The sequence below is a fragment of the Actinia tenebrosa genome, unplaced genomic scaffold, assembly GCF_029948245.1.
Source record: "Actinia tenebrosa isolate PJP-AT-01 unplaced genomic scaffold, QUT_ActTen_1.0 PGA_scaffold6__47_contigs__length_16458017, whole genome shotgun sequence".
Classification (NCBI taxonomy): domain Eukaryota; kingdom Metazoa; phylum Cnidaria; class Anthozoa; order Actiniaria; family Actiniidae; genus Actinia; species Actinia tenebrosa.
In genome coordinates, this window is record NW_028292583.1 from 11,100,306 (window position 1) to 11,115,642 (window position 15,337).

The 15,337-nt window shown below is 40.2% G+C and overlaps 2 protein-coding genes across 4 annotated transcripts in view; both read right to left on the reverse strand.

The window, feature by feature from the left end:
* Positions 1–6: 6 nt before the first annotated feature.
* LOC116297594 (uncharacterized) lies at positions 7–7,842 on the reverse strand. Its single transcript, XM_031705855.2, is given in 10 exon segments — positions 7–533; positions 536–611; positions 1,389–1,551; positions 1,715–1,887; positions 2,303–2,548; positions 2,986–3,102; positions 3,384–3,578; positions 4,422–4,502; positions 5,783–5,941; positions 7,676–7,842. Coding segments are annotated over 10 exon segments (1,368 nt in total). The 5' UTR covers positions 7,721–7,842; the 3' UTR covers positions 7–420.
* Positions 7,843–8,417: 575 nt separating this feature from the next.
* LOC116297579 (protocadherin Fat 1) overlaps positions 8,418–15,337 on the reverse strand; it is a 31,169-nt gene continuing 24,249 nt past the window's right edge. For all 3 annotated transcript variants that reach the window (XM_031705832.2, XM_031705831.2, XM_031705833.2), the window contains exons 10-15: positions 13,431–15,289; positions 12,849–13,101; positions 12,247–12,402; positions 11,864–12,024; positions 11,488–11,755; positions 8,418–11,240 (exon numbers count right to left, since the gene is read on the reverse strand). In XM_031705832.2, coding sequence (XP_031561692.2) covers positions 9,295–11,240; positions 11,488–11,755; positions 11,864–12,024; positions 12,247–12,402; positions 12,849–13,101; positions 13,431–15,289 — 4,643 coding nt within the window. In that variant the 3' untranslated portion in view covers positions 8,418–9,294. The remainder of the gene's footprint in view (positions 11,241–11,487; positions 11,756–11,863; positions 12,025–12,246; positions 12,403–12,848; positions 13,102–13,430; positions 15,290–15,337) is intronic.

A 15,337-nucleotide genomic window follows, 5' to 3' on the forward strand; every position in this document is an offset into this window, starting at 1 on the left:
GAGGATGTCCAATAGAATATTGTTTAAGTATCTCAGGCGAGTTTTTACATGCGGTTTCAATTGGTAGTACGATGATTTTATCCTTGTCGAGTTCAAAGTGTTAGATAGTCATCACGACTGAGTAGGGTGGGTCATCTTCCAGACCCGCGCTACCTTCGTGTCGGTTTACGAACACAAGTGAGCCCCCGCGGCCCAAAATGAGAGGTAGATACAATATTCAATGCATGAGGTCTCTCAGTAATTAAGGTCCGGGTTTCACTTGTTGGGCTTACAGTTTCAGAACGAAGTATTTCTTTGCGGGTGATTTTGTCACTCCTACAGTCTTCTTCGTTATAGGACCCCTTCTCTCGTTCATTGAGCGCATCAGAAGTCTCAGTTTCGGTAGACCCAAAACCCTCGTTACAGGATGACTCATTACTATCAGTAGTTTTCTTGGGGTTGGGGTTGCGAGCTGTCGCCTTTGCTGTCTTTAGCCTTCTGGAGTATAGGCTGTGTTACTTGATCTAATACTGATGCCAAGTGTTTAAGGTTAATATCGCGATACCGTTTACCTTGTACAGTTGAATGTTGGAAAGGTTTTCGTATCCAGTCGTTAACTTAGATGCTAGTACCTATACGAAGACGTATTTCTTTTAAAACTCAGGAAAAATTATCGTCGAGCGCCATAATCTGCGGGACCTTTGCATATATACTGTGGCTAGAAGGCCATTTGAGCCAAGTGGGGGGAATTTTATCATTACTAAATCGTCTTAGAAAGAGGAAGTCACAAAAGCGCAGGATGTCATTTTTTGCCACCATTCTGAGCTATGGTAGTCCCGGAAAGACGTCACCATCTGCCATTTCTACCGTTACAACTTGCTGCTTGGTGCAAGAGGGGATACAAGCCTGCTGCTTGGCATGCTTAGACTACTAGACTATTCGAAATATAGGAGATGATTGCCTTTAAACAATGGTTGTATTTGGGTCACTTTCTATACGTATCGTATTGACCCAAATGTCTCGGCTTGAAACATTAGTCCCTTTCACAGTTTCCTGCACCGTCTTGAAAGGTAGCCATGCCTTTGCATCAAAGCGGGACGAACAGTGAGCTTGCAATGATAGAGACCTTTTTTTAACACCTTGGACATTTATTCACATGTCTCTATCATTGCAAGCTCACCATTTGTCTCCGTTCAATACAAAGGCATGGCTACCTTTCAAGATGGGAACTGTGAAGGGGACTATTGTTTGAAGGCGTAGAGTGGGTATACCTAATATCTGCTATTTGGACAAATTAAGTTGCCAAAAGCTAGAATATTGCTAATCCTTGAATAGAATTTATGTATGTTGTCTTGGTTAAAAAGGGTTTTACTCGAAAATATGACATCATGGGTGGTCTATTTACTGACCTGGCTTAGAATCACCACTTCTTGATCAGGTTGTTCTAAGATTCCATATAGAACACGATCGCAAAGTCTTATGGGTGCCTTTCGTGCCCAGTCCTTCCCATACTGGTGCTGCATGTAGGGCTGGGAAAGAGCCACAAATACCAGCCCAGCAAACACCAGGAAGCTACAGAAAAGAAGAAAAAAAGGAAATCGAATGAGTAACCATACAACATGCACTTGTCCCAACACAAATGATTGCGACTTAACATTTTTTTTCACTCCTAAATAAAATGCAATAGTAACAGTACGAGCAAAGCCTATAGGTTTGGGGATTTGAGTAAACTGACCTTGGTCTTTTGTCGTAGAGTTGTGTCGGTACGAGTGTTGTGACTTTATCCAACTGAACATCCACTTTTATTTCTTTTCCTTGTCTCAAAATTGAAAGCTCACAATTGTCATTCACGAATTTGTTGGAGAGAATAAAATCGAATAGAATTCTTTCGTTTCCTCGAAAATGGACCTTTGAAGAGAAAATGAATAAAGAATGTACAAAATCTAGAAAAATTGATGAAGTTAAGAGTAAATTTCACACAGGATAAAACTAAGCGCACATTCATCAAACCATTTATCGATAGCACATGAGACACTCAGTGAGTTGCTCATCCAATCAAAACACAGGAAAACAGCACATGCTTATAGACTGTACTTTGAAAGGGTTGGTGTTTAAGAGTTAGGTATACATTTAGTTAACGAAATACTAGGACCTCAAAGAAACATGACAGCCAGCTAGGTCAGTAATGGGGATGTGCCCATCACCCTCTTTGTTTTGTCCTCTCCCTCCCCTCCCTTCTTATGTTTCTGCTAGGCCTTATTTGCCCAATTGCTTGATTTTGAATAGTAAATATTATATCATAATAAAATTCATTTATTCCTACCGTTCCATCATCAGCTACAGACTCCCCATTTATTGCCATCAGTACATCTCCTCTAATGACCTTTTTGCTGCAGCTAAACAGGTTCAACACCTTGGTAACTAACACCCCAGTCTGGTCTGTAGTCATCTTAAAGTAGGATCGCATGTGTTCGCTGTCTATAGGCTGCCATTTTATACCTAGCCTACAGAATCCATAATATGTTTTGTTTCTTTCTATGTCTTCTAGGAAATGATCTATGACTGTCACCTGAAAGTAATAGTGGGGTTACTGAAGTCTTTGGTTACCCTGTGGTTCGTTGCACATGATAGAGAGGCATTTTCAGACCAGAGGAAGCCCACTTTAGAGTAAAGACACAATTATACGGAGCAATTTGGGCATGGGGCATTGCAGCAATCAACCAGTGCAATTTGAAATGTTGCAAGACAGGTTGCAAAGTAGAATTAGTTTGTACTTTTTACAACAATTGAGTCTCTGTTGCACAGTGTAAACACTCTTGCAACTTGCTTCGCAACACTCTTGTAAAAAAGACAAGTCGCAGAGAAAATTGTAATCACACCTTAAAGTAATAAAAGATAACCTTCAGCTCAGAGATAGTTAGCCTCCTTTGCAGATATAACTTAACCATTTCCTGCCTACTGCACAATAATGAACTTTTTTATGGTGCGCAGATTGTAACAACTTACAGGTATGATGTAGCCAATGTTCTCGGCATTGTCAAGGGTCTCAAATGCAATTCCAATCAGTTTGTCGTCTTGTAATGCTGGTCCACCACTATTACCACTATTGATAGCTGCATCAATCTGTATGGAAATGTTCAACAGTTAACAGTGAACTCAATTAAGGTAAAATATTTGTGCTGTGTTAGCAAAGCAATGAATTGTAAGGGTGGGGCTGGTGAAGGTCAAAAAGAGGGTCATGGAGTTGACACTGCCACTATATCATCTTCATATGGGCAGCATTAGCTGCTTAGATGCTGTCTTCCATAATATAAATTATCATATATAAACCTCAAGTTTATATATAAGATATGGGACAGCATTAATAATATAATTGAACATAATAAACAAGTACAATACTATACCTGAATGGCTAACAGCTCCACAGCAGAATGAGCATATCTCTGCATTTCTACGCGGGATACCACACCCCTCGTAACACTAATATTATCCCCTCCAGTAGGGAAACCAACGCACACCACATCTTCTTCAAGGTCTGGGAGTTTACCGAAAGGTAATGGATAGAGATCTTTCCAGAACTTGTCATCTTCAACACCAAGCTATAAAAACAATGGACAAATATTAAATGAACCCTTTTATCTCACTGGTCAAAAATAACAGGGATTCAAGAAGTCTTAGGTAAAATTGTATATTGATGCATGTCGACAAGAAGCAGTCTTACGTTTGAGGTAATGGGAGGTTCACATATCTGGGGTTTGAGATGAATGGAATAAATAAAATAAAGAAAGAACAAAAGAAAGAACAAAAAAAAGAACGAAAGAAAGAAAGGAAGGAAGGAAGGAAGGAAGGAAAGAAGGAAGGAAGGAAGGAAGGAAGGAAGAAAGAAATAGGATTTAGCAGTGGCATTTCCACAGAGTGGCTTTTCATCCACTGAAATTTCAATTGGAATTTAGAAGTTGATTTTTGGAGAGGGAGAAAAACTGGAAACCCGGAAAACCCTCAAAGACAGGAGAGAACCAACAAACAACTCTACTCATATAGGACACTGAGCCTGGCGGTAGTCAAAACCACATTGATTCATATACCAATGCAATGGGATGGGTTGAATTCATTATGCTTATCAACTTTTACATGTAAATACATACAGACTGTGAAAGGTTACAGGTAAGAAGCTGAAAATGTTTAACCTTTTTGAGCTATGATATACTTAAGTAGTTTAGGACTCCAATATAGTTAACAGCAAAATTTTCAGTCACACACAGAGATGTTCAGGCCATTTAAATATCACAGCTTCACATGGTTGAATGAATTCAACACTCTTATAATTAAGATTTTCTTCAGAGTATCTTGGTGTGTGTGATTAGATTAGCATGGCATTATCATTCGTATAATGGATATATGTTCCCTAGTAGAGCATGTATTGATAAATAGGATTATGTTACCATAGCAATGTCACATTCATGTCCAACATGTACGACATGGGCATTGTACTTTTTGGCATCACCATGTTTGCGAACTCTTACCTAGAAAATATGGATATAGAAATAAACAAGAGAATGAGCTATTTTTTAATGTAAAGTATTAACATTGAATCAAAATATTCAAATAACTCTGGAATATTTAAGGTAATTTAATATATTGTGAATAAGATCCCAGCTGTGATCCCAAGTGTTGTGTCTATTCGATGAACATAATGAAAAACATAATACTCAAGAATGAAATGACGTCCGAAAAAAGTAAACAGTTAAAATAAAATTACATTCAGTGCCAGTGCCTGTCATGATTTACACTACTGGCCAAGCTAGTTTTTTACTGAGTCGTAATTCATTTCTGGCTCAACGTTACTGCTTAAAATTTCCTACGAGGCAAAGATTTGACTGGACAAGTTCCAACTCTGATCAGCTATCATTTAAAGCCCTTTAGAGATTGATGAATATAAACCGCTCTGCAAAATCTGAGTGACATAGAAGCAGTGTGACAAGTCTCAGACTTAGCCTCCATTGAAGAGGTTGTTGTGGGAGGGAATTAGCAAACCACAAAAAATGTCTGTAATCTTCAACATACATCGTTAATCATATGTAATTTTACTTGTGCTGCAGAGATGGATAAGTCTGCTGCATTTTCCTTTCCCTTTCTAGTCTAGTTTTTCTTTTAGTCAATAAAGGAAGTGAGAGAAGTGAAAGGAAACAATGACTTGTTTTACTTGTGCTGCAGAGATGGATAAGTCTGCTGCATTTTCCTTTCCCTTTCTAGTCTAGTTTTTCTTTTAATCAATAAAGGAAGTGAGAGAAGTGAAAGGAAACAATGACTTATTTATATTATTTAAGCCTTTCTGATTGGCTGATTGTCAAAAACTAAGCTAAGGGGAAGAGACATTAACAGCGGAAGAGTTATATCTATTGATGCAAGTAATTCAGAATTAATAGAGAGTTTTAGATTTACGTTCACGGCAAACGTGAAACGTCAGTTGACCAGTAAAAAATTCTTTTAATTTACTGAAAAAGAATAGCAAAAAAGTCCAAGTAGTAGCTAGAAAAACAAAAGAGTATTTGCACTTGGTGAGAAGGTTTGTAAAAAGGTAAAATAAAATACAGGGAAACTATGAAAACGTGGTTACGTTTGCCGTTTGCGGGGAGAAAAAAAAGTCAATCTAAAACTCTCTAATGTTGGTTTCGTCCCAAGTAGTTTAGCCTTATCTTCAAGTGGTTTAGCCCAAACACTGAATTGAATCAAGTTTGATCATAATTTTCTCTTCTAAGCCACAAATGCCAGTCAGTTCAACATTAATTTTTCTTACACTTACAGATTTTTGATAAGCAACAACATGACCATTGGTTAATATTCTTCTGTTTGATATAATAAATCCTGAGCCAAAAACTTGCTGTTGTCTCTTCATTTGCCATGGCATGCTGTAGTTGGGAGTAGACAATTGAACAAACAGTTTTACCACTGATTTAAGAACCTAAAAGATAAAAAATGATTCTCCAATAGTTGATAGAAATCTTTTCGTTGAACTGCCCCTAATAATCTATCCCCCATCCCACACGTGCCCACCTAATACCATTACTACACAATAAAATGTCGTTGGATCATTGTAAAATACAATAGAGTCCTGCTGGCTATATCTTGAACTCTTGATATGTACTTGATTTAAAGCCTTTATCCTGTGGATTAGTGTCACATACAATAATTTTACCAAGGATATCCCAAACCAAAGTTACTCCGAACCCTTTCTCTGGTCCCCACTGTACTTATTGAAAAATCCTTCTATAGAGGCTTTGCATGTTGTCAACATGACAGTCATGTTGGAAAAGTCAGGCAGGAGCAATACTTAAACATTTTACATATTTATTTCCCAACACGTGATCATGCAAAACCTCTATTGCAGCCCTTAATTTTTCAAAGTTCAGTTGGATTTACGCCAACAAATTCCCATGATAGTTTGAAAAATGTCGGGTTGCTTGTGTACAAATTATTCATCTTGAATACTCTTGAGGTAAAGGCCGGTAGACATGAGGGAGCTTTCTCCCGCAACACGCTCCCACAACACGCTCCTGGGTGATCCTGGATCATTTTGCTAGACCAGTGCACACGAGGGATCTAAACAATGAAACAACCCGATCGGAGCATGGGAACTTGTTATAAATCCAACAAATAAGCCAATTTGATTGGCCAACTGGACACAGGTTGTTGCGCGGCAATAAAAGTTTCAGTACACACAAGGGAGCTTGCTCCCAAAACACAATTCTGCAACAGATTTGCTCCTCGAGCTTGCTCCATTATATTTAGCCATTTTGATATGATGGAGCAAAACCCAGGAGCAAAAGTTTTGTTGCGCAACATCTCTTTCCGCATGAAATCATTGGTACAGACAAGGGAGCTTTGCTCCGGGAGCGTGTTGCTGTAGCGTGTTGTGGGAGCAAGCTACCATGTGATCTTCCCTGACCCATTTGCAAGCACTTTACCATGCAAAGTTGTACCATTTACTTGCACCTTTACTTAAAACAAAAATATTTGTGGCATATCTGCATAATTTGAATAGTAATTTCTACGCTACTGAAAATGATTTCTTTAATACCAGAACTTAAACACTTCAAATTTTTTCCATGACCTCTGACAAGCGTAAGGCTGAATGTATAATTACTAAAACTAGACAGGCCTATAATCACTGTTCATTTATATTTTTGCAGTCGCATATGTATTTTTATGCTAAAGAATCTTATTCCTATATATATATATATTACCCGAATAGAGAAAATACCTAATGATATTTAATAGTTCACGTCCTGTCAGAACGAACAGACATATGACAACATAGAAGTTTGTAACTTTTTTTTCTTTTCATGGCCTCTTCCCAATCTAAATAATCCCTTACCGGGACTCTTGCGAACCCGTGTTTACGCTCTCGAGGAATGAAAGCTTGTATTAGTTTATCTAGTTTCAGTTTAAGATTATATAGCCTTACGAAGAAAAGACCTTCGAAGGAAAGACCGACATCGAACATTTTTTTTTTTTAAAAAGTTAAACGTAATAATTCAAGTCCATCAGAACCTAATACAATGGAATAAAAGTAGATTGACAGTCGTATACCTTACGTAAACCACTATGGAAGGTAATATGATTTTTTTTCCGGCTTTTTTAACCGGTGGCCATTGGGGAAAAAACTGAAAATTCCCACGACACCAAATAAACTCACCTTCTCGCTTGTTTTTAAATGAGTTCCAGAGCTTTTGCCTTCCATTTTGTCTGCCTAAGCGTTGAGCTAGCCTATCACGTATTAAAATAAGTTAAAATAAATGATATTCAATCAAAAACAACACTTTTATCTGGAGTTTATTTTGAGGTTTTTTTTGATTGAAGAGTTATTACTGATCGGTTGGCTGGTTGTACCCAGTCTCTCACTTACGCGGCCATTTTCTGTCGTGCGCGCGCGCGTCATAAAGTAAGATTATTTAACTTTTTCTTTCAATAATGTTAATTTGAATCTGACGCAACTCGGGCTATTATCGTTAAGAGAACGTCGGAAGTAACTTTTGATGTCCATGACTTGGCCCTGGAGCTCCAAGGATAAAAGAAAAAAAAAGACCTTTTATTCCACATAAAAAACCGCTTGGTTTTCGGTCGATCTGGTAGTAGATCTTAGTAACCTCATTTTTTCCTTGGTTTTAAGAACAAGGAGGTGTGAACAATTTTTTTCTGTGATTGGCTATTTAACCTCTTAATAAAGACTTGCGCGTTTAGGAATTTTTCTTAAAAAAGCTAGCCTGTGCGCGGTCTTGAGAAACTTTGATAACAGACTTGAAATCATATTTCTTTGAAAAGATTAGGAAAGAAAGAAAGCTTACTATGACATCATCATCAGTCATGGTAAGAGCACACAGGTAGCTCATAAGGGGGATTTACCATTGTGCAAAGAAACCACACCAATTATTCAGACAGGTTGTAACAATACTAACTTTATTTATTTAAAAAAAATTCCGCAAAACAGCTACGTTATAAAAGCTCTTTATAAAAGATACATAAACTCCAAGAGCAATATAACAGTACGAATGATAAAAACGACCTTATTATTTATTATGAAACATCACAAAATAAATTACCTAAATATACAACTTTGATGATATAAACAGTACTAAACTAATAGGCGATAAATAAATTATCCGTCATGAACTTTATAAAATGATTAATGAAATAATTTGTTTTGGAGGTTAATTTTGACCTCGTTTAAATAAATTTGTCAACTGCAAAACATCTTCAAACTTGCTACAAACTTTGGAGATGAATACTAGAATAGCGATTCTTTTAGCGGTTTATTTCTTGGTATGGTTTTTTTAAAGCAAAAATAGGTTTGAAATTTGGAAAATATTTCAAAAGTACGAGAATCTCATTTGCGTAAAGTTGCAAAAACATGTAAAAGATAGCAGTATTTTATACCAAAACACTATCAAAAGTATAAAAATATCATTCTGAAGACTCTTCAAAAGACACCGTTTTTTTGTTTTTTGTTGTTGTTTTGTTTCAAAATTATGTACAACAAACATAACCCGAACAAGCAAGTCGTCTTGTTTGTTTTGATAGCAAAAGTAAAAGATTAAAAAATGGTAAAAAAATGGTAAAAATTCTACACGAGTAAAATAGTATATAAAATAAAAAAGGAACTTTTTATAGGTTAATATTTTTTGTGTTTATCCCACAGAAGTATCGCCTCGTTGCTTGTCGAAATGAATCTAGAGAGTACTTGGTATTCCTCGAAAATATACCTTTGTCATTTAACTGTAAACAAATAACTATCTTTCTAGAATTGATCTATATATGTTATAATTCTGATTCATGCTTCAATTCTTCTAACTGGCTCATCATTTCTTTGATTTCTTTCTGTAATGTTTGATGAAAGTCAGGATCCTCTAGTTCAAGCCGACGTTCACTGTTTCTGTCGTCTTCAGAAGCGTTCTCGGAGTGTAAATAAGTGTTCTCAGGTGAATCTCCACAGGCTTCCATACGACTGTTTCCCAGGTAAACTCGTTCCAAGTCGTCCTCAGAGAAATCAGTCATGCTTCCAAGTTCTGAGTCTCTGATCATAGTGAGGGCGTAGGGTCCGACCCCGACCGGAAGCGTGTCGACACTCTCCGGGTATGGTTCTTTGGGTGGACCGGGGAAGCGGCCCCTGAATAAATCAGGATAGTTGCTATCACCACCAACAGATCTGCAGTAGTCGGCATCTGTCATGTCCGAGTACTCAGAACCCATTGAATACCGCGACGACGCTTTGCCTGACATTTGGGACGATTCGGGGGCTCTTCGTCGACTGTTCGGCATGGGAGGAATCTCGAGGTGTTGATCGTCAGATTCCGAGGGTCTGTAGTTGCGGGGTCGTTGTGGTACCTCAGGGACATCAAGACCCGAGCTGTGAGAAGACATTCTACTTGCGGACCTTTCTGGGACATCAGGGGCGTCGGGGTATTGAGAATCATCTGGGACACCCATATAGCTGGCAGAGCGCTCTCTAACAAGCCCTGCCCGTGGACGCACCAAATCAGTAGGAATATCAGTGTAGTCCCAATGATATCTCTCTGCGTTGCTCTCTGAGTTGTTCAAAGACTTCGCGGTGTCGAACGACCGCGTTGAGTTGTTTCTTCTCCACGTGTCTTCTGATTCATAGCGAGGTGGTTCTCCCTCGGGATATTCAGGAATCCTTGGGGGAGGGGTGGGTGGTGTTGGTGAGTCGAGTTCTGAGCCCACAACAGGAGGCGAAACTTTAAGAACAGAGTCTCGCTTCGCTCCTTCTTTGGTGAGATCCAGTTCGCGTTTCTTCTTCGCGCGACGACGAAGGAGAAGGACGATAACTAAAACAATAAGTAATAATACAGCCAATACTACTCCAATACCAATAATGGCCTCCATACTGAGAGGAAGTTCCTTGTCGTCCGGTGTCATGGCTGCTAATACTGTATTACAGTAAGGACCTCCGTATGAACTAGAAGAACAGTTACAATGGAACGAACCGATAGTATTGACACACACCCCATCGTTCTTGCAAGGGTTGCTGGTGCATTCGTTAACATCCTGACTGCAGTCTAATCCAGTGTAACCTTTAGTGCAAATACAGATGGATTGGTCTCCCTTTACATCACATGAGCCGCCATTTAGACATGGCATGCGGTTGCAGTGGAAGCCCAGTTCACAGCGCTTTCCTGACAAACCACGTGGACAGGAACAATGGAAGTCTTTTCTAAGATTGGTGCAGTTGCCGTTAAAATAACAGGGGTTACTGGAGCATGGTCTTCGGTCGATCTCACAGTTAACACCGCTGACTCCAACTGGACATTCGCACTTGTAGTCACCAGACGGCAAAGGCAAGCACAAACCATCATTCTTACAAGGTGCATTTGCGCATGCTCCAATAAACACATGGCATTGATATCCAGTGTAATCTTTAGGGCAAGTGCAACGATAGCCACGGGGCGTGTCAGTACATACACCGTCATTTTGACATGGGTTGCCTGAGCAGGTGATAAACGGCTTGCAGTCTGGGCCCGAGTGTCCCCGCAGGCACTCGCATCGCCTTCCACTGAATGTCTCGATGCACGCACTCGCTTTAGGGCACGTGTTAGGGATACGGCATGCCCCGGATGTACTGCATCCAGCAGGGGCGTTGGTTGGGTATCCAGACGCGAATGCATCAGAACCTGACATCGGTAAATCTTTTCCATTCAGGTTTAAGTTTTGCATACATCCTTTGAATCCGTTCTCAACAACAGGACCTAAAGAAGACGTAAACGAGAAGCATATAAATTATGAGAACAAAAAATACTCCCAAAGTGATTATATCCATATTGGTTGAATTTAGGGAACTCTAGTGGACGTTTCCGAGTTTACTATTTGCAAGGACCAGGTATAGATAACAGTAGGCCGTTGCATGAACAAAGATGATCAGTCGTTTATTCTATGTACTGATACAGTTCACATTACTCATGCTATATTAAGTACTGCTACCAAATATATACATACCTTGGCCTGATGAACGTTTCACTCGTGCATTGATAACCTTGCCTCCAAAATAGATCGAGTTGTCATCGAGATTCAGGATGCGCATTCTCCCAGGGGACTGGCCAGAGGCTTGATGTTTACCGCGATCAAGAATCAAGGTGGCGTGGTTACCTTGTCGTTCAACAGCCACGTGATGCCACTTCCCGTCATTCACCGGGGACCAATCGATACTGACAACCGCTGCACCGCTTCCAAAGTCAAACCGAAGTTGAACGAAACCTTTGACGATCTGAAACGATGGAATCAAAAACGCATTAGTAAACCTCAAAAATTATTTTTGACGAAAACATTCGTGAAATTATATTTCGTTTGGGTCGAATATTATTTGATGAGTTACCTCAAGGATGCTGTAGTCATACTGGCCAGCGGCAAACACTAATGTTCCATCGCTCTTGACAGTCTTGATGGCGAGACCAACTGATCGAGAAGGTTGGTTGAACGTCTCCTTCAACTTATAACGAATAAAGCTTTTTCCACTGAATGATCGTGAATTTGACCCTAGAACAAAATAAGAATGATCATTGATGAGCACATTTCCTGAAAAAGAAATATGCAATATAGTATTTCCATACTCAAGTATCTACAGCCCCTTTGCCGGGTTCGGTTTCCAGCGCAGCTCAAATCGGAGTACAAATCATTAATTTTTTATTTCCTGAGAATCAATTTTTTTTGTCTTCCTCTGAGCTACAACTGGGATTTATGTCTTGTTGCCTTGGTTACCTTTAATACACGAGGCATCCTCACACCCTGTTGTGTCCATATCACACTTGGTAGGATCCACGCACTTGCACTGGTAACCCTCTGAGAAGTCAGTACACTTGTACCCCGAGGCGCAGGGGTTAGCGGCACATTTACCGATCATATCCGTAGCACACCCTAGACGAAAGAGATGGAGTAATACGTTAGGCATGAAACTTTCAGCTTACTGCCCTTGTTCAGCTTTTCCTACCCTGGGCTCCAGAGGTTCTATTTTGCTTCCTACAGGAGCAAGAATAAATAACCTCTGGACCGTAGGGTAAGCTCTTCCAGTAATTTACGTTTTTGTATTTTGCTAGATTACACAATCTTGAAATTCCTTGAGGTGCATGTGACTTCATAGCCGCCATTTTGGTTGACTTTGACAAAATATTTGGCCTTGATGTCGTTTGTCATATCGACCAACACCGTGGCCACGTCTTTTATCCTTTTATTTTCATTGGAAGGGATCCACGCCACTAATTATCTGTGCAAGACTTGAAATTCTTGGAGTAATTCTAATAGTCCAGTGAAGTCACATTTTCATTGCAAGGACATATGACGTAACAGTATCCATGGCTACTTACCACCTGACTTGTCATTACAAGTGCACGTGTGACTCCTAGAATGCTCGTAGGAGATGTAACTGGTTTCATCAGACATGACTCGTATTTGTTTGTTTTCTGGCTTGTATACATCTTTACAGGTGAAGCGTTTGGGGCAGTCCAGTAGCTGGCACTGACTGATACCAGTAGAGGACAAACGTACACCAACTTGGGATTCGAAGGCGTTTCGTGACCGATTCAACATGCCAATTACATAACTTGGGTCGAAAAGACCCTGAAAAATAATAGGGAATATGAAATCAGTTATGATTTTTGAAAAAAATTCGACTCGTACTTTTTCCAAAAGAATGAATGGTAACTTCTTAGCTTTAATAGACCTATTCCACAGTTTTCTTATTTCATACCACGTTTCATTCCCTGGAGTTTCATTTCTTTGTTTAATGGTTGTGTATGAGAAGACACATGAATATGAATGCTACTCAAACAACGAATCTTATTCTCAAAAGAATGACACGTGATGTGAATTGGGAAAACATTATGCTTAGGTGGATTAGGTCCATTGTATATTTGTGTGAAAAAAAACCCATCAAAAACATGCTTTACCTTATCTGTTCTCCTAGCAGCGATCACAACATCAAGATCGTCATAAGCAGACTGCATACTCCAAATGTGGATATTCGAAGGCGCCACCAACAAATAACGGGCAAAAAAATCCTTGCATTTTTCGAAGTTCTTATCAACAAAGGTACCTGCGCTCATCTGGGATAACCGCAACGTGACGGAATTGCTCTGAAGTTCGTTCGTTATATCAGAAACGATCACGGTCACGCTGGTGTACACTGTAAACCTTCCATCTGTCACACTAACGTTCAGCTTCGTGATTCCACTGGATAGCCCCGCCTTTGCGCGCACGGTACCTTCATTCGTTATTCTCAGTGAAGATTGTCTTGGAGGATCAACGAAGGAGAATACTAATTTATCACCATCAGGGTCGAGGCCTTTGACTCTTCCAATGACCCCACCGTTGAAATTCGATTCATAGAGATTGACATAAATGGACAGCGGTTTGACTTGAGGCGGGTGGGTAACGCTTTTTACTACCTTAACAACCACGGTGATTTCTCTACTCTGCGGAGGATGACCACTATCTGCTACAAGAATGCGTAACACATACGCACCGTCGCTAAGGGAAACAGCGCCAGTTTTTGTAATCAAGCCATTGGGTTTGAGAGTAAACTTCGACGCATCGCCAGAGATGAGCGTAAAGGTAAAAGGTGAGCCATTTCCTGGGCCGTCTTTGTCATGAGGCCGCAAATGCAGAACTTTACTTTCCAGCGGGCTGTTTTCTTGCAGAGAAACTGTAAGGTTATTTTGAGTCAAGGACGGTGGATTATCGTTTACATCAGTTACAGTAATCATCGCTTCTGTCTCTGACATTAATGGCGAACTTCCTCGATCAAACGCGCGGATGACAAGTCGGTATTCAGAAGTCTCCTCTCTGTCGATTATACCCGCCACGGTTATAACACCAGTATCCCCATTGATTTCAAACCTGCCTCCGCTGTTGCCGTTCTGAATGGAGTACCGAATAGCACCATTGGAACCGGTATCAAGGTCTGTGGCGAACACTTGCAGCACAAAAGTACCAACGATTGAGTTCTCTTCCACCTTGGCGGCGTAGCTTTTCTCGCTGAAGACTGGCCTGTTGTCATTAGCGTCTGTGATATCGATCTTGACCAAAGTCGTGCTGGTGAGAACCGAAGGTCCTGTATCGCTTGCCATGACTGTGAGCGTGTACGACTTGGTCTTCTCGTAGTCTAATCTACCAACGACCCTAATGGTACCTGACTTAGAGTTGATCTTAAAAAGTTTATAATTTGATCCCTTGAGTATCTTGTAAGTAATCACATCTCTGCTTGATTCCCGGCTGATAGCTCGCACAGTTGCAATACGTGTGCCCTTACTTGCGCTTTCGCTCACATTGCAATGGTAAACGTCCTTCGTAAATTCAGGAGGTACGTCATGGATGTTCAAGACTTGTACCTCGACGACAGCTCTTGACCAAAGAGAGGGATCTCCGCCATCTTGGGCCTTCGCTTCGATGGTGTAGTTTTCCTTGCGCTCTCTATTGAGGGGTTTGCTCAGTGATATCATTCCGGTCCCTGCCTCAATCTCAAAAGTCCCTTGAGCATCTGTGATCAAAGAGTACGAGATCTTGCGATTCACGCCGATGTCTGCGTCTTCAGCCTTGACTTGAAGCAACACTTTTTTCAGGGGTGCGTCCTCGTAGACTGAAGTGAGGTATCGTCTCTGCGTGAAAACAGGTTTGTTATCGTTGACGTCATCTAGAAGAACGGTGACGTTGGTGAAGCAGGATTGTCCTCCAATATCGGCCGCTGACACCATGAAATTGTAGTATGGTCTTGTCTCCCGGTCTAGGGACACTAGATTAGACATGTGACCTGAAAAACGACAATAACCGAATAAATGAATGGATGATCCTATTGGTG